General features: G+C 50.4%; 1 protein-coding gene across 1 annotated transcript; it reads right to left on the bottom strand.

Annotated features, from left to right (window-relative positions):
* Positions 1-911: 911 nt before the first annotated feature.
* LOC119385403 (uncharacterized) lies at positions 912-3,103 on the bottom strand. The gene has a single exon (XM_037652847.2). The coding sequence runs from the start codon at positions 3,101-3,103 to the stop codon at positions 968-970; it is 2,136 nt and encodes a 711-aa protein (XP_037508775.2). The 3' UTR covers positions 912-967.
* Positions 3,104-19,880: the final 16,777 nt, after the last annotated feature.

Here is a 19,880-nt window from a genome sequence, read left to right as displayed (position 1 = left end):
AGACCGTCGCCGACGTCCTCAGTGGTCCTCCGAGTTCATCGTCGATCGCCTTCGTCCAGCCCGCAGCTTGCTCTCGTCGCGAGCGTCCCCCGTAGTCTTCTCCGTCCTCGGTGCGTCGAGGTTAGGCCTAACTGGGCCTTGGTCCCTTGCTTCGGGACTCCACAGGTGACGGGCGTCTCCTTGACTGCACTGTGGTCGGCAGCCGTCCTGCCGAGAAGCGAAGGGCTGCTGGCGATCCCGGAACTGCTGTAGTGAGGGGCGACGGTCCGGGCAGCCTCGCTTGGAGCCTTCCAAGGTCGACGGCCACTCCCCGGGCCTTGCGTTCCGCCACCTCCAGAACCGAGTACCAGCCGCTTTCGCCGCGGGTGCGACGCTTGCTCCTTCCTCGATCTTCTCCGTCCGGTGCCCCACAGCACAGTGCCACGATCATCTTTCGTCGTTCACCATCACGGCTCGGGTCGCCTGCCACGAGCCCCCATCTGGCCAATCCTCTGCGTCGACGTGGCTGGTGCGCGTGCCATCGGGTGACTTTGCTTCTCGCGCACCGTTGCCGCGCTTCCCCGTTCGGCACGCGCCTCGTGCCCCTCCTTTACTCATCACATTGGGCCCCTCTTTCAAGAGTTTTTTCACAAAAAACTGCTTCTGTCCCCCTCGGGGTTACGGCCCTCTTCTCTTCTGATGTCTTAAACTTACGACTTGCATCTTCTTCTCTTCTGTTCACGTCTACTTTCACTGCATGCTTGTCCTCACCACGCACTTTCACGAACACATCACAAACCACTGCACTGCACGGAACCCCTTACAATGTCCAGCAGTTCATCGTGCGAAAAACTATATAGCTACACGCACAAATATAACTACTCACAATACACCACACTCACCCATCGAAAAATACACAAATTACCATCAATCTACTCAAAATAGTCCTCAGTAAATCTGTTTAAGGCTGACTCCACTGCTCAAAAATCTATTTTCTCCTAGCGCAGTCACCAATCCAATGCCACTTGCTTAATCTGCGTTTCTTCACCCTATAAGTCGGTACTTCCTCCTCATTCGCCTCAGCAATTGCCCTGCACACCGTAGCACTCTCTTTGTTTTCTGCCTTTTCATCCTCCTTCCTATCTTGCTTTTTAACCACTGCTCTTTGGCATACCTCGCATGACTTGACATATCTCCTCACATCGCTCCACACTCCTATCCAAAAGAATTCTTCCGTGATCTTCTCGAAAGTGTTTTTAATTCCCTGGTGACCGGCCCTTATACTATCATGCCCCAGTTTTAAGACCGTACTCTTCAATTCCTCCGGCACCATCAGCTGCATGACTTCTTTACCCGAGCTAAATACACACTTGCGATACACCAGCCCATTCTGTTTCACAAATTGTGCTACCGTTTTACCCTTCTTCCTTTTTATAATCTCTCCTAATTTCTCCTCGCACGCTTGAATCGATGGATCCTTCTCCTGCAATTCCTTGAACTTCTCCACTGTGATATCTAACTGATTAATGGCTGCGGCCTGCAGTGGTTCCAGACACTTATCTCTCTTATTCTCTGCCCTGGTTTCTACCACTGCTGCTCTTTCGGCACCTTCTTGCGCCCCTTCTGCTAGCTCCAAATCTTTAATATTTTTACTCTGCTCCACGCCTTTCTTAGTCCTTCTCCACAATGGATCAGGGTCGTCCGCCCTTCTCACGCCAGGTACATTTCCCACTACCAAGTCGTATAGCGGATCCTCAACACACTTCGCTGTCACTAGCCCTGTAAAAAAGGGTGTAGATATTCTTATCCTTGCTTCCGGCATATATTTAATCGTCCTATCAACAAACATCACCGGCTTTACCTGTCCTGTCAGGTTCTCGGGTGCCACTAAACTACTTCTTACTAATACCGTATTAGCCCCCGTATCTCTCAACACCGTCGCCTTACGCCTTTGTACCTCTCCTTCAACTACCGGCATGTCTTTTTCGATCTGTCCTTCCCTGGCACTCATTACACAGGCAATCTTTTCAGCTGACGTCATCTTACAATCATCTGCCTTGTGTCCTCTTTTTTGGCATTTGGAGCACGTCACTGCCTTTTGATTGTGGCTAATCTCTGTACGACAATTGATGGCAATACGTCCCGGCCGATTGCACAAGAAACATCGCTGTTGTGCCCTGAATTTGCTCATTGGGACCTGTCCTTTAGCATCTCCCTCCGCTGCCATCGTACTTTCACCGACCCCCTTTCCAAGATTTCTGAGTCCTTGCGCCTCCATGAACTGGTCGGCCTGCCTTGCCATTTCCTCTACCGTGCCCACTTTTCTTTCTTTCAAGAATACGGCCAACTTGCCACTGCACCGGTTGAGGAATTGCTCTCCAACTACCTTGTCGCGGACGCCTTCGTAAGTTTTTGCTGTCTCCGACAATTCCATCCATCGATCAAAGTAGTTCGACAGTCGACAGACAAACTGCTTGCCCGTCTCGGAATTCTCAGGCTTACATGACCGGAATTTTTCGCGAAACCCTTCGGCGGTCAGCCGGAATCTTTCCAATAAAGTTTTCTTCACCAAGTCATAGTCTAATGACTCTGTTGCTGGCATGCGGCCATACACACTCAGTGCTTCTCCCGCGAGACAAAGGCTCAGAGCATTAGCCCACTCACCCCTCTCCCAGCCCTGCCCTATCGCGATCCTCTCAAAGCGATGCAAATAAGCATCCAAGTCGTCCCTTCGCTCATCAAAGGGTGCCATTAGTTTACGAGGGCAGACAGGCTTTCGTCCGGGAGATGGTAAATTGGCCGATGCTGTCGATGGGCCACTACCTACACTTGCATCGTCTCGCGATACTTCGTTCGCGAGTGCCAAACGCACCTTAAGTTCTAAAATTTCCTTTTCCATCTTTTGCTCTGCGAGCGTACGTTCATGTTGCTCGCGCGCTCGTTCATGGACCTCGCGCGCTCTCTCCTGTTCTTCGCGCGCTCTCTCCTGTTCTTCGCGTGCTCTCTCCTGTGCTTCGCGTGCTCTCTCCTTTTCAACTCGCTCCGCATTCTCGAAAAACTTCAGCGTCTCTTCTTTGCTCATGCCCAAGTCCTTGGCCACGGCCGCCAACTTCTCCCAATCCATCTTCGCACCACACGAGAATAAGTGACTGGGCAGGATATAATCCTGGCAGGCTCGCCAATTATTTGTCACGTGTTATCTCGGGGGTGCTGGCAAAAACGGATCGGGAGAGAGTGAGACGGGCTCAGGAGACCGTGGTAGGATGGGCAAGAACAACAAAGTTTATAATGAGCAAAAACGACACATACAGCAAAGAGCGTTAAGAACACTGAACAATATTACAAAACCTATTTACATTTCTCAAAATCTAACCAGAACCGAAACTAGCTAACCAAAGCGCTTTAGCTAGGCTTAGCTATGTCTCCAACTCAGTCTGGCCACTATGGGCCTTGCGGGAATGGAACGTTCTTACAGTTCGTCGCGATGCCTCGACGTTCCCGTCGCGTCAATCTCTCGTCGAGACCGTCGCCGACGTCCTCAGTGGTCCTCCGAGTTCATCGTCGATCGCCTTCGTCCAGCCCGCAGCTTGCTCTCGTCGCGAGCGTCCCCCGTAGTCTTCTCCGTCCTCGGTGCGTCGAGGTTAGGCCTAACTGGGCCTTGGTCCCTTGCTTCGGGACTCCACAGGTGACGGGCGTCTCCTTGACTGCACTGTGGTCGGCAGCCGTCCTGCCGAGAAGCGAAGGGCTGCTGGCGATCCCGGAACTGCTGTAGTGAGGGGCGACGGTCCGGGCAGCCTCGCTTGGAGCCTTCCAAGGTCGACGGCCACTCCCCGGGCCTTGCGTTCCGCCACCTCCAGAACCGAGTACCAGCCGCTTTCGCCGCGGGTGCGACGCTTGCTCCTTCCTCGATCTTCTCCGTCCGGTGCCCCACAGCACAGTGCCACGATCATCTTTCGTCGTTCACCATCACGGCTCGGGTCGCCTGCCACGAGCCCCCATCTGGCCAATCCTCTGCGTCGACGTGGCTGGTGCGCGTGCCATCGGGTGACTTTGCTTCTCGCGCACCGTTGCCGCGCTTCCCCGTTCGGCACGCGCCTCGTGCCCCTCCTTTACTCATCACACTAGACGACGACGAAGTAAAAGAAGGGACACGACAGGCGCTGCCTGTCCTGTGCCTTCTTTTACTTCGTCGTCGTCTAAAGAAGGCACAGGACAGGCAGCGCCTGTCGTGTGCCTTCTTTTACTTCGTCGTCGTCTAGTGAGCGCTGTTTCAACAAAGATGAACGCATACCAACTCGCTCAAGCTTCCATTCTTATGCATTTTCAGCGCAGCGTAAGAAACTAGGGTCCTTAAAATTACGTATGTATGCATTTTCTATTAAAGGAACACGCCACCTAATACTTACCTAGTGATGTTGCACCTCAGATATGCATGATATTTACTTTTTGATTGACAACGTTCACAAGTATGAACAGCCGTACCAGTTCAAGGCGGCTGGCCCTTGGGCAAGTGGTTCAACTTTGGCCGAGTGGCTGAATCGAGGGACGTGCCGACAAACAGAAAGACAGACAGACAGAAAGACAGACCAAAATTTCTGCGTTTAAGTTCCCCAAGAAAGACTATCGTCTTTAAAAAGAAGAAACGTTCCAAGAGGGGTCGAGCCAGAAAGGCTGGAACAGTCTGGAGCGCGGATCACTGGTGTCGCACGACTCCGAGTCGGGTTCCGGACCGGACGCGAGAAGTCCAAGGCCATGACGCTCCAGCTGCCCACGGTATATTCGGAGGTATGCGGTCTCAAGGAGTTCCGGCCGTGACTGGTCCAGGTCGCATCCTTGGTGCTGGAGCTCGACTCCCGATCCAAACTGCCCGTGAAGGGCAGAACCTCCTGTGTGGCGGTTCCCTGCCGGAAATGGACCCGTGCGACACTTCAAGTGGAGCATAGGAGCAGCGACACATCTGGTGAGAGCAAGCAGCCTACCACGTCTTCGGTCAAGCTCCGACGTGCCGGTCGGCGACTGTGACGTCGTCAGCATCGCCGCCTCATTAGGCGCCTGCCTACCAAGCCATCAACATCACCGGTGACTTTTTTATTTTGATGAGTCTTAGAGCGGGACAGTAGAAGACTCGCTTTATGTTGTAATTTAAGACAGATCTTCTAATTGGTTAGTCGTTCATTTTCATTCTGATTCCTACCTAAAGTTTCTTACTTTTTTCATTTCCTTTTAACCCGGCTTCGTCATTTCTTCCCTCTGGGCCTCCGTCTCAGAGTAACGACGTAGAATACCGTAAACCTGCATGACAGTGTCCCAGTGTGCAACGCGCCAGCGTGCCTCGTGCAGCGTGCCAGCGTCCCAGTACCCAGCGCCACACTGGTCCAATAATCATGTATGACACTGGGACAGTGCCACTGGGTTTTCCAATAGGGATCGCACGAAACTGTACCCGAGGAGAATGGCAGCGGAACATCAGCCAGCGAGAGAGAACTGGAGCTTGTACGTAAGTCACGAAGTTCACTGTCAGAACGTTGTGCCTATGCAGTTGCCTCAAAGTCCACGACCTGAGATGTTACGACATTCACACAAGAAAGGGCGTCGGCAGCAGAGTTGACGGGGCATTCTATGTACCGTAGATCGACAGTGAATTGTGAAATGAAGCTGAGATGCCGAATTTTGCCGGGATGTGTAAGCACTGTGATTTCCGCGAGAAGGTAATATCAGCGGCTTATGGTCGGTTATCACGTGGAATAGATTACCTTCTAGCTGGTGGCGAAAGTGCCGGGTTCCGAGGTAGACGGCGAGAGGTTCACGGTCGAAAGTGCTGTAACGCGTCACGGCAGGCTTTAGTTTCTGGGAGAAGAAACCTAGCGGGCACCACGTGTCTTGCTGCAATTGCTGTAGGATGGCACAAACGGCGTTCGAAGAAGCATCGGTGATCAGCCGCATCGGTGTATTTGGTAGCGGATGCACGAGCATTGTCGCGTTTGCGAGAGTAGTTTTAGCTTCCTCGAACGCCGCATCAGCTGCAGTTATCCACTCAAGAGCAGCTGATGGTGCTTTGGTTGACTTGAGCATTTCGGTGAGTGGCAGAAGAATTTGGGCCGCATTAGGTAGGACACGACGGTGAAAGTTCAGCAGTCCAAGAAACTCGCGCAGTTTGCGAAGTGACGTTGGGCGACGAAAATTGCGCAAGGCTTGAACTTTGCTTTCCAATGGCTGGACTCCTTCAGGTGTGACCAGGTGGCCATGAAATTCAATGCTGCTGGCGCCAAAAACACACTTCGCTGTGTTAATGGTCAGGCCATGTTCCTGGAGTCTTGAGAAAAGCAATCGCAGATGATCGGCGTGCTGTTCAAGTGAAGAACTTGCCACAAGATGTCATCGAGGTAGGCGACGAAGAAGTGTAAGCCGCGGATGACCACATTGATGAATCGCTGGAATGTTTGGGCGGTGTTCTTCAACCCGAAAGGCATACGGACATACTGAAAATGTCCAAAAGGTGTTGCAATGGCGCTCTTTGGTATATCCGATGGCTCGCCAGGAATGTGGTGGTAGGCTTTGACCAGATCGATCTTGGTGAAGATTGCCGTTCCAGCTAGTGTGGCGGCAAAATCATGAATGTGGGGAAGCGGATATCGATCAGGGGCAGTAAAACCGTTCAATGCACGATAATCGCCACAGGGGCGCCAGTTGCCTGGGTTACGCTTCCGTACTATGTGCAGGGCGGATGACCAGATACTTGACGATAGGCGAATGATGCCGAGCTGCAGCATATGCTCAAACTCCCTGTGTGCCGTGGCAAGGCGGTCACCAGCAAGACGTCACGGGTTGCTGAATAATGAAGGTCCAGTTGTGACAAGGTGGTGCGTGACGGTGTGTCGCACCGGTACTTCCAAATTGTTCGATTTCGTCAGTTTTGGATAATCAGACAAAATCACGGCAAACGAGTTTGCTTCAAAGTTGGGAGCCGTTTGCACAGGGGCCAATACAGGTGCGAGGATGCATTGCACATAAAAGCTGGTGGTACAGTCCACAAGGCGACGCGAGCGGATCTCCACGTTCAGGCCAAAGTTTGTAAGAAAGTCCGCTCCAAGTATGGCGAAGCGCACGTCAGCGACGATGAATATCCACCGAAATGTGTGGCGCAATCCCAACTCGATGGTTAGGGAGCGCTGTCCAAACGTGGCGATTGCTGAACTGTTCACAGCTTGTAATAATGCAGTTCTCTCAGCGCGTTGCCGATCGAAACGTGAGGCAGCAGTAACGCTCACCTCTGCGCCTGTGTCGACCAGTAAACGACGTCCTGTGATCTTGTCTGTTATGTAGAACAGACGGCTGCGTGTCGCTGTGGCGTCAGGCGAGTCACTCGCCGCCATTAGCGACTCGCATTTGTGTTTTCCTGCCAGCGACAGGGAGCCCGGCCCTTCGTAGCGCTGGAACCAAAAGGGGCGTGATTCCAGCAGTAGACATCATGGTTGTTAGTTGAGCGGGAGCGTGAACGTGAGCTGCCGCGGGAACGGCGAGGTGCCGAAGTCCGCATCGCAGCGATGGAGACAGCGAGCTGCTTCACTTTCTCTTCGAGGCGAGAGTGACGCACTTCGGTGTCGGGTGTCATGGCGGTCGCTGACGCAAGAGTGGGGCTGGCGGGGGAGTAATCGTATATACGGTCGGCTAGCTCCTCTAGCTTCTCTAATGGTATGTCACCAGCAGCAGCCAAGACAGGAACTAGGTTTTGGGGCAGGCGTTGCAAAGAGAACTCGCGAAGCAGCGGGCTTTCGGAGTATAGCGTGCTGTCGCCGTGTAGCTGGCGCATTCGGTGCAGCAGCTGCGATGGTCGTCTGTCTCCGAGCTCTTGAGCGTTGAAGAGCTGCGGCAGGCGGCTGCGCTCCGAAACAGTTTTGCGTGTCAGAACAATAACTTTAAAATGTTAGTATGGCTCAGATGGGTGTGGCACGCTCAAGATGATGATATCTGGGTTTTAATGGCGCAAGGGCCATGCTTGGCCAAAGAGCGCCATGAACAGAGGTGAAATATAAGAATGAAACGCGATTTACGATATGTAGGGGATATGAGCTATGATAATGTTACACGGCTGTATATGGGCCTAAAAATCCGAGCCCTAGGGCGGGTAAAACATATAAGTGATAAAATTATGAGAGTGACGCGATGTATGCAGTGAGGATCAATGTCAGGGAGTCGTGATAATGAACGATAACCACATGGCCAGAGCACGAATGCCTCGTTCACAGCCCTTGTGTCCAAGGGCCGCGAGGCAGGTGCTATTTTCTTGTAGCTACCGCAGCAGCAGCCTCTTCTCAGAGGTGGTGCTACGGGTTGCCGGAGAACATGACATGGAAACTATTTACATCCTTTAAAAAAGCGGATAATGATTTATATGTAAAAAGCGGTTCCCTACCTATGAACATAGATGGATGCAATGGTATTTGACGTCGGTAGGGAAACGGAAAATGTTTTCTTCTAATAGCGTCCAGTTCCTTGCATTGTAATAAAATGTGGAGCACGGTGAGTGGCTCACCGCATTTATCACACACAGGTGGATCACCACCGACCAAGAGATGTGCATGTGTGCTGTGTGTGTGTCCTATTCGAAGTCGACAGAGTGTTACATCTGTACGACGTATGTTTGATGTGGGTGGCCAGTTACCGAGGTGTGGCTTTATCACGTGTAACTTATTTTCTAGTTGTCGGTCCCATAACCGCTGCCAGTAAGCCCTGAGTTTTTTCCTTACTAGGGGCTTTAAGTCCATTACAGGGACTGCTGTGGACGATGCAGTAGCGTTTGCATGAGTTGACATGGCGAGCTCGTCAGCCAGCTCATTGCCCTTTATACCACGATGTCCTGGCACCCAGCATATTACAACATGCTGTTCGGCCGAGTATACGGTGCACAGGAGTGAGTATAGCGATACAATAACAGGATTTCTGTATGTTTTGAGGGTTTTTAAAGCGTTCACCACGCTTAAGGAGTCTGTATATATTACTGCATTTCTTAGTTTCATTTCTTTAATGTGTTTTACGGCCTCCAGTATTGCGTGTGCCTCTGCTGTGAATATGCTTGTGTTAGGGTTCAGAGTACCAGAGTGAGAATAAGATTGACCGACGACTGCGTAGGACACGCCAGCATGGGACTTTGACGCATCTGTAAAAATTTCTGCGCAAGGGTATTTGTGCTGCAGTTCACGGAAATACATCTGGATTTTCACAGGGGGGCATGCTTTGTGACATCTACAAAAGAAGTATCACAGTCTATAACCTGCCACTCCCAAGGCGCGACCTGTAAAGTAGGAGCCATTAAGCGGTGTTCGAGCAGTGGGACACCTGTTTCTACAGCAAGAGCTCGTACACGCAGCGAGAAAGGCTCCTTCACTGCGGGTTTGTTGTGGAAAAGCTGGCAACTGGACAGGTCATTTGCAGCAGGATATGCGGGATGATCAGTGCTTGCGTTCACTTTAAAAAATACTTAAAAGATAGGTATGACCTCTGTAAATGAAGAGACCACTCGTCTGATTCCACGTAGAGGCTTTCTATAGGGCTTGTTCTGAAGGCACCTGTGGAAAGACGAATGCCTAAATGGTGGACAGGGTCCAGCATTTTCAGAGCAGTTGGCGTTGCAGACTGGTAAACGATCGCTCCATAATCTAGACGGGTGCGTATGAGGCTTTTATAGAGGTTCATCAGACATTCTCTATCGCTGCCCCACGTTGTGCGTGACAGCACTTTTAGGATATTCATTGTTTTCATACATTTATTTTTAAGATATTTTATGTGCTGTACAAAGGTTAACTTTGCGTCTAAGATTATGCCTAGAAATTTGTGTTCTCCGTTGACCGCTAGACGCTCACCCCGCATGAAAATTTCAGGATCAGGGTGTAGACCTCTTTTTCTTGTGAAAAGGACGCAAGTGCTTTTTGTGGGTTCAATCTGAACCCGTTCTCATCAGCCCATTTCGAGACCTTGTTGAGACAAAGCTGGACCTGTCGCTCACAGATTGCGAGAGAACAGGATTTAAACCCTATCTGCACATCATCTACATACGTAGAATAAAACAGGTTACGTGGGATGTACAGACGAAGAGAATTCATTTTTATAATAAAAAGGGTGCAACTGAGTACCCCACCCTGAGGAACTCCAGTTTCCTGCACAAATTGTCTTGATAGTACATTGCCCACCCGAACACGGAATATGCGGTTCGACAAGTAGCTTTCTATTATATTTAACATTGTACCACGCACGCCTAAGTGCGAGAGGTCTCTCATAATTCCAAACCGCCACGTCGTATCATAAGCCTTTTCCATATCGAGGAACACAGACAAGAAGAACTGTTTATGGACAAATGCTTCACGAATTTGTGCCTCGATACGTATCAAATGGTCAGTAGTGGACCGACCTCCTCGAAAGCCACACTGATAGGGGTCAAGTAGTTTGTTGGATTCGAGGAAATGTAACAACCGGCGGTTTATCATCTTTTCAAAAACTTTACAAAGACAACTTGTTAAGGCTATAGGCCTGTAACTGGAAACCAAAGATGGATTCTTGCCCTCTTTCACAACTGGAATTATAATAGCCTCCTTCCACGCAGTGGGGATCTCTCCGGACGACCATAGACCGTTGTAGAGACAGAGGAGGGTGTTTTGTGATTCATGTGGTAGATTTTGCAACATTTCGTATACTACACGGTCGGCACCTGGGGCAGACCCGTTGCAGCAAGCTAGTGCTGCCTGCAGCTCTGCCAAGCAGAAAGGCCGGTTGTATCCCTCACTTTTTGCACTTTTGTATTCTAACTTCTGTCTTTCTGCCTGTGTTTTATACCGTTGGAAGGCTTCGGAGTAATGTGACGAACTGGACACATGTTCGAAGTGTGCGCCCAGGAAGTTCGCCTGGTCCTCCAATGTGTCTCCATGTGTGTTCACCAAAGGAAGAGAGAATGTTTGTCGACCCTGTACCCTACTAACCCTGTTCCATACCCTAGCTTCATCCGTGTAGGAGTTGATACTTGATATGTATCTTTGCCAACTCTCTCTTCTGGCCTGCCGGCGCGTTCTCCGCCCTTGAGATTTTACCTGCTTAAAATTGATTAGATTTTCTGCAGTGGGGGAATCGCGTAGTAGCCCCCACGCTTTGTTCTGCTTCTTGCGAGCTTCACGGCATTCTTCGTTCCACCAAGGAACACGACGTTTACCTACCGCACTTCTTACTTCAGGTATACTTTGCAAGGCAGCGTCAATTATAAAAACAGTGAAATATTGAACTGCAGCGTCAATTCCTAAGGAAGACATGTCGGCCCAAGAGATCCTTGCAGTAAGACGTTGGTACTTTTCCCAGTTGGCTGCATTGACCTTCCACCGCGGGGCTTGTGGTGGAGATTCGTTTTGTTTTGTTGTTCGCAGGAGTACTGGAAAATGATCACTCCCAAAAGGGTTTTTTATAACGCTCCAGATAAGATAAGGTAAAAGTGTGGGAGAAGCAATGCTAAGATCTATGGATGAATAACTTTGGTTGGCAAGGCTATAAAATGTTGGTTCCTTCTTATTCAATAAACATGCACCCGAAGAGAGCAGAAATTGCTCAATGAGCCGGCCTCGCGCATCGTTGCGAGAGTCGCCCCACAAGCTACTGTGAGCATTGAAGTCACCGAGAACAACGTAAGGTTCTGGCAACTCATCTATAAAAGACTGAAATTCGTGTTTGTGTAGCTGATAGTGTGGGGGTATATAAAGTGAGCAAATGGTAATGAGTTTGTTTAAAAGAACAGCCCTAACGGCCACCGCTTCCAGTGGTGTTTGCAGCTGCATGCGTTGACATGCTACACTTTTGTCTATTAAGATGGCAACACCGCCAGACGATGCGAGCGCATCATCACGATCTTTGCGGAAAGTTATATAGTGTGTAAGGAAGTTCGTATGCTTTGGTTTAAGGTGTGTTTCTTGCACACACAGCACTTTTGGGTTATGTTTGTGTAGAAGTTCTTGAACGTCATCGAGGTTCCTAAGAAGACCCCTCACGTTCCACTGCATAATTTGTGTTTCCATTGTGAATGTAAGTTGGTGCTGTGTGTACAGAGAAAAAAGGTACTGCCTTAGATTGCAGGGCCCTTTCCTGGCCCTGTGACGCGAGTCTTATCTTTTTTGGAGCGGTCGAGGGACGCTCGCCGCTCCTTGGGCGCTTGATGCGCCGTTAGGATAGGTGTAGTGTCCATTGCCTCCTGCGAGGCGCCGGACGAGCGCTCGTACGAGCGGGAGGTTTCCCGTGAAGGTCTCGCCACAGAAGACGAGATTTTTGAGCCCACCAGCCCGGAGGTAGATGGGACAGTCTTCGGGTCCAGGCTGCGCTGTTCGTCGACAGCGCCAGCTGGGACCGGAGAGAGTGAGGCTGCCTTGGCTGCGCCCACCGTGACGGGTCGTGACGGTCCTGCGTGTTCGGTTCGCGTAGCGCAGGCTCTCGCCGGTGGTTGTGTTGGTGCCAGCGACCCTAGGGTAGCGGGACTTTCTTGCGGGGTGGGTGGAGCAGAGGTAACTGCTTCCACCACGGGGGCAGGAGCCACAAACGGCTCGCTGCGCGCGAGCTGGACTTGTGGCGGAGGCCGCTGCGGCGCTGCCCCCCGACGCGCCGCATCAGCATAGAATGTGCCATAGAAAGGCGAACACCGCCTTCGTGCTTCCCTGAACGAGATATTTTCTTTGTATTTCAGCGTGATTATATCTTTTTCCTTTTTCCATGTAGGACAGGCTCTAGAGTATGCCGCGTGCTCACCTTCGCAGTTTGGACAGTGGAGCGGATTGTCACAGGTGTCGGAGGAGTGTTCGTGGTTCCCGCATTTGGCACAGGTCAGTCGGCCTCTGCAACTCTGCGAACCATGGCCGAAACGTTGGCACTTAAAACACCTACGTGGATTGGGGATGTAGGGCCTGATTCTTGTTTTTGTATACCCAGTTTCAAGGGACTCTGGCAGGACAGTTGAAGCAAAAGTGATGATCAAAAATTTTGTCGGAATTTCTTTGTTCTCGCGCTTGATCTTAATTCTTTGCACCTGGGTTACGTTCTGCTCCTTCCATCCTTCGAGGAGCTCTTCTTCAGTCAGGTTTAGAAGGTCATCATCGGAGATCACTCCTCGAACGGTGTTCATTGACCGATGAGGGGTCACTGTGACTGGAACAGCGCCGAATGTCACAAGGTTTGAAAGCTTTCTGTACTGTGCACTGTCTCGTACTTCAAGCAACAAGTCGCCGCTAATCATTTTAGTGGCTTTGTAGCCGGGTCCAATGGTGTCAGCAAGACACTTGGCAACAATAAATGGGGAAAGAGTTCTGACGGTCTTCTGAGGATCTGTGCAGTGTATTACATGAAAACGAGGGAAGATTTCTTTCGGCATAGAAAAGATGTTGTGGGTTTCTTCGGTGCGCCATCTCTTTGCGAGAGGGCGATCAGAAAGTTTGGGGAAGGCATTAGAGTTCATAAGAGTGTGATATTTTTCGGTGGCCATGGCAGCCGCCCACCACCGAGCCCAACGAGGGGACGCTGCAGCCCGTTATAGGGCCACAGACGCCAGCTGTACATGACCACTATAACCTAATATATAATGCCCAAGGAAGGACATATACACAAGGTTAACCCTTGCCGCCACGAAAACCTTGAAGTAACTGGAAGAGAGGAGAAGACAGGAAAGGCTAAAAGTGAGAGAGAAAGGCGAAGATGTGGTAGAGAAAGATAGGAAAAGGCGACTGCCGATTTCCCCTGGGTGGGTCAGCCCAGGGGTGCCGTCTACGTGAAGCCGGGGCCAAAGGGGTGTGTTGCGTCTGCCGGGGGGCCTTAAAGGTCCAAACACCCGGCGTCGGCTCAACCCCCAGGATCCCCTTTTCCCCGGACACGGCAAAGCCACGCACGGCTAGGCGTGGGAGGGGGTCGAAACCCCCCCGTTAGCTCGGGTCCGTGGTGTCGCTACACACCAAACGCCTGCTCGCGCAGACGCCCCTGCGGGGTGGCACGCTCAAGACGTCAAGCTCGTCTGCAACCTCCAAGGGCAGCGTCGAAACGACATGTAAGTACTTCACGCGTTGTGAAGTGATGCGGCGCAAGTCGAATAAAGCTTCTACTTGAGTGAGCCATACCGCTGGTTTCTTCGTCCAAAATGGCGGCAGCCGCATCGGCACATTGGAGACGACTTCCATATCCGCGGTGAGGGCTGGATCCTCATTTCCAACCGTTGACTGCGGTTGCTGTGGTTGTGTGTCGTTGTCCGCTGTCGTGCTCGTGTTAGTAGCCATCACGTCCGGGTCACCAAGCTATAGGGAACGCGATATATGTTGCCTAAGACAGACGCGCCTAGGCGAGCAGCGGAAGGTAAGGTGCTCTCAGAATAATTCGGAACACCGGACACGCAGCAGCGCGCCGCTAGAGTATGCGCGTAGAAAAGTAGTACCATGGTCTACGCGTGCGCTGTCTCCCTAGCAAGCAACCTTTGCTCCGTATTGCACCTAGATTCGCGTTGTGTTGCTACAAAACGGTAGCGTTTGGATAAGGGCGGCTGGGTGGGTGGTGTCTGTGACAAGCCGCGTCTGGCAGTCTGCGCATGCACGCGCGTTGGAGCAGGATCCGCCGTGTGTGCGTGTTCGTGTGCTTGGATTACTCTTTTTTTCTACTTACTTCATATTTATCATTTGATCAGATTAGTTCCGGTAGGCGACTGTGACTAGCGCTCGCAAAGGACGGTGGTTTCATCTGATGCAACCGTGAACATATCGGTGGCAAGATTGATAAAGAAATACGAATATATCTGAACCATGACAGTGACATGACGTTCACCTTTTTCCTACCGAGGCAGCATGTCGAAAAGAGTGCCGATCGATGTAATAATTGAGCTCTGGTTACAAGATAAATCTTAGCGCGAGATATGCCAACTCACAGGGAAGTCTTTAAGCGCGGTCAACCGCATTATCCAGGCATACAGGGATGAAGACGGCCGACTAACACGTGCACCACGATCCGGAAGACACAACAATGCGACCTTCTCATTATTGCTGCAGCAGTCGCCGATCTTTTTCAAAGCGCCGGCCAGGTTAAGACAGCAGTGAACCTGCAACCAAGTGAGGAGACTCCCTAGCTCACTCTGAGCAAAAGAAAATTGCTATCTGCGCCAACAAATGAAGACACGTGATCAAAATGTAAGAATACTCGCTACCAAACAGCCAGATTCCGTTATTTATTGATGCACAAATATACGGAAACATCCTGATGTGGTGCGCAAAATAAAAGATTGTGGTGTCGTGTAGAGCAATTAAGGTAGTATCTTTTCGATGGAGGCGAAAACGCCCGAGGCCCGTGTGCTTAGATATACATGCACGTCAATGAGCCCAGGTGGTCGAAATTTCCGTAGCCCTCCACTACAGATCTCTCATAATCATTTCGTGGTTTTGGGACGTTAATCCCGAACAGTTACGATTATAGTACTCATGCAGTCACTTCGTCTGCATAAAATCGGACTTGACGAACAAGCCACGTTATTTAATTTCGTGAACTGTTTTATTACCGCCATCGCCGACACACCTGTAAGGGAGCGGTCGTGTAATAGTCCAAATTGACCTCTTATTACCAAGCTAGTAGTACCACGGATCTTAAGATAACTAAGCAGGAACTAACACATCGCAGAACAGACCAACACGGTTGAAAAGAAGGCAGGAATGACCTTGTGGTCTTGGTGCTTCAACCGCAAGTGGTATCGCATAATGGATGCAGATAATGACGAGAATACGCCGCAAGGAATCGACAAGCCTTTATATCTACAGATTGCGGTGCGCAGTATGATACAGGGCCTGGTCCGTCCCGCGCACCTTGTCATGGTGGCACCTAGCGCTACGTGCAAGACAACGCCAATCTAGATGCACTAGGGAGCGAAACTAGCTCACTAGGGAGGTCGCGCGTGCGCACACCTTGCGTGAATTTATCCGCCGGTGCGTTCCGCCGGCGAGCGCCTGCGTGCTCGGCGTTCCGAATTATTCTGGGAGCGCCTGTACCTCAACACACGATGGTCGCTGGAGAGAATGATCTTTATTTCGCGCGTATTGCGCCACGCGGTGCGGGCGCTGTAAGTAGGTGCGAACTGAGCGCACCGCTCGGAGTTCGTGCCGCTGTAAGCGGGAGCGAGGGCGTGCCGCTACAGAAGACTAGGCAAATGCGTGTACTACCCATCATTCCCATTGTGGCTGAACGATCGCAGCGCCAGAGTCCTTTACAGTTAATTTTAGGAAACTCTATTAGCGATGTGGCGTGCCGTACTTTCACAATACAGTTGGCTAATTGAAACCAAATAGTTTATTGCTGCAACGTTTGGCAATGTTAGCGTCCCAACTCTTGCAAACGCTAAAAAAAGAATGACTTCTTTCGGTTCTAGTCAGAGTCACTGCGGATGCCACCACGAGCCATCCGTAGCTCTTCATGTCCGGACTTGTTATCCTGCCCTTTCACGCAATGCCAGACGTTGGGCGACAGCGTTGCTCTCGGTACGAGCGATATCTGAGCTTGGTGACGTAGGCGCTTGGGCGAGGAGGCCTTAATTCTTCTAGGCGGTGTTGCCAAACTGCAGAGACTGCTTTGACCTGACGTTTGGCTTACAATATGAGGACCCCTACATTTTTAGGGAAATGAAAGAGTGGTGTTTTAATTCTTCTTTTTGCGTGTACTTTAAGAAGAAAGCATGCACGTGACACGACCGTTGCGGTGTGTCTCAATGCATTCATATGTGCTGGAGGAAAAAAAACATTGGAGGGAGCGCCACTGGTGTCGCGCGACAGGTTTGAAGCAACGAGTATCGGGCCGTAATGTTATCCCTACTTAAGAGCGCGCGTTCATTGTAACGCGGGAAACTATATTTGTGCATCTGCGCTGTCATAAGTCAGCAAATAACCTGCGTCGCAGAGGTGATGTGCTGGGCCCACTTTGTGAATAATAGAAGCATCAAGAAGTGCTGGAATGCCAATTATGTGTGCGTGGTGTGCATAGACGTGCGCAGAGTGTCCTTTCAGGGTGGGAAGGCTCGTCGTAGCACCCTCTTCCTATAATGTCAATGTATGGGGCTGACTTTGCGCCCCCCCCCCCCCCCTCTTAGGTCGCTAGGGATGGCGGCCGGCCCCTGCTCTCCGTGCGCATGCCTGTGATGGTGTGGCCCTCCAATATTAGAGAGTTTTAGCAAGTTACATAAATACGGTAAGCAAATGCGCTACCGTATGACACTACCGCTTCTCCTTTCCCGGTCGTCGACCTTTTGCAGGTGAAGGCACCCTTAACACCACAAAAGCTTTTTAAAAAATTACTGTGCCGTTCTGACTCCTCATTCTTGCGCGTCAGCTTACATATTGTTAACGAGACACCTGTTGATCGGGGGACGCACTGTCACTGGTACGGGGAGCGGCAAAAACACAACGAGCGGGATAGGAGGAATGCTACTGTACTGCCTTACCGTATTGCGTACCGTATTTCCGTAAGTTGCTAAAACTCTCTATTTTCTGCCCCCGCGCGTGCGTGGCATGCGCCAGTTTTCTACCCGACCGTGATCCGTGCCGCACTCCTCATTTACCATTCACGATACACAAACATCGAGTAGACAGGCGGTCAAACGTTCCCAGGCTGCAACGCCCGGCCGAGGAGCAGCAGCTTGCCGCTATCGGGGCGCTGCCATTGCAATCATGCCTTGGCGCACGCTGGCGTCGAGCTTGTGCGTGGAGGGGGGGTGTGCATCCCTCTCCTTTTCCTGCTCTTCTTGATACGAAAGCGAGGAATGAACATAGTGCGTCATGTTCCTCCACTGTCCACTCTTCGATCTTTTACTACTGTGCGTGTAGAGAGGCGGCGGTCTTCCGGAAAACTGACGTATCGTGCTTGCGGCCACATTTAGCTAGACACCATATACATTACCGTAGTTTTCGGCTTCCTGGAAAACAATATCATGCGTTTAACATTCCATTGGCACTGCGATGGCTCTCTCAGCCGTCTGCGCAGCAGAATTCGCAGTTCACTGCAGACGAACATGATCGGATCCCGACATATATTCAGAAGCGCTTGTGTTGGGGCTAGTTGGGACTAGTTGGGACATCTTGGTGGAATGAGCAGCGCTGTACAGTATTATACAATTCGTAGGGCGAACAGTGAGGGAACATGACGCACCATGTTTTTTCCTCGATTACTTATGAACGAGAAGAAGAACGAGAAAGGGTTGCACCCCCCCCCTCCCTCGCACACGCTCGACGCCTGCGTGCGCCAAAGCGTGATTGCGATAACAGCGCCCCGATAGCAGCGAGCTGCTGTTCGGCCGGGCCACTGCGGCCTGGGAACTTTTGACCAATCCTGTACATTGTAAAACTCTTCTGGGCTAGTCTACGTACTCTTTTTGTGTTGTCCTCGTATAGAGCGCTGGAAGATTTTCACAAGGAATTCTAGTTTTCCTTTCCATTTTATGGCAAAGCAATAAATATACTTACGCTATGTAAATTATTTCAAATTCTTTGTGCATTGTGTTGTGTCCTCCATTGTCCACTGTGTTGTGTCCTCCATTTGGAGCGTCCTCCAAATTTTGCACTGCGCATTGTTTTGGAGAAATACAAACATGTTAAGATAGGCGAAGGATCAAAATACTTTGTTCAAATCGAAACAGCAAATTGATAGGCACTGCACAAAGGCGAAACACGCATGCTCAACGGCAGGCAATCATCTTGATAAGCGACATCATTCATGAATTTTTTCACAAACCCGGTCGTCGGGCAACAACAGCAACACACCGCATCACTTAGATAAGTCGCCATCTTAGATAGGCTCTGCACGATGACTGCAACAACAGTTCTTGCTTATGGTTTCAGAAGATTTGATCCCAATTCACAACCGTTATTCTCTTTGTTTTAAGGTCTCATTCGGTTCGCCTTTACAGGCGTTCTTGGAATATCGCTTCGCGCTAGGGTTCGGTTCGGCATCTCATGTAGTGCATTAAAAAACGCGATTCGAGTTGAGTAGCCTGTGCAGCGCCCGGAACTGCAGAGCCGTATGGAAGAAACTAACGCACCACTACATACAGTATGCATGTCTTCAGCGCCTCTTTAGAATAAATGATTGGTATGGACTTATGTTGTTTTTGCTGCACTAGAAACTCAGTTTATATTATGTTGGACTCCAATTTTTTATTCTGGCGCTAGATTCTACTAGTACACAATAAATTACTAATCTTGGCGATGAGCATTTACGCCGTTCAGTATCCGTGACGTGAAATGATCACAATGTTTCATTAAAGAGAACTTTTATTCATGTTTATTGAAACTTAGCTGTAGATTTCTTTTTGCTTTCGATAATCTTTTAGCTTATGCTCATAATCTTTAATCCTGTCTTTTTTATGCATGTGTGTGTGTGTGCACGCATGTACTGAAACGGCTGCCGTATTTTGAAACTCAGAAAATTGTCGTAATTACTTCTATCTGAAAACTGGGATAAAGCTGTCACTACTGAATGAACATTTTTAATCTTTAAGTGTTTATAACAGCTTTATTTCTATTCTTCTTTCAGTTAGTGTAGGGCTGCCAACCAGACGCCCTTATAGCTAACCGTGCTACGGTCTATTTATTTCGATGTTTCCTACATATTTAATAATAATATGTGGGGTTTAACGTCCCAAAACCACGATATGATTATGAGAGACGCCGTAGTGGAGGGCTCCTGAAATTTCGACCACCTGGTGTTCTTTGACGTGCACCTAAATCTAAGTACACGGGCCTCAAACGTTCTCGCCTGCATCGCAAATGCAGCCGCCGCGTCCGCGATTCGATCCCGAGACCTTCGGGTCAGCAGTCGAGCGCCATAACCACTAGACCACCGTGGCAGGGCCGTTTCTTACATATGAGTGAACCAATCCG

This window comes from Rhipicephalus sanguineus, chromosome 3 (genome assembly GCF_013339695.2).
Source record: "Rhipicephalus sanguineus isolate Rsan-2018 chromosome 3, BIME_Rsan_1.4, whole genome shotgun sequence".
NCBI classification, from domain to species: Eukaryota; Metazoa; Arthropoda; class Arachnida; order Ixodida; family Ixodidae; genus Rhipicephalus; species Rhipicephalus sanguineus.
Note: the sequence above shows the minus strand (reverse complement) of the source record. Positions and strands in the feature narration are given on the sequence as shown.

Coding starts and splice junctions, on each gene's coding strand:
- LOC119385403 (XM_037652847.2), bottom strand. CDS start 3,103: ATGGATTGGGAGAAGTTGGCGGCCGTGGCCAAGGACTTGGGCATGAGC.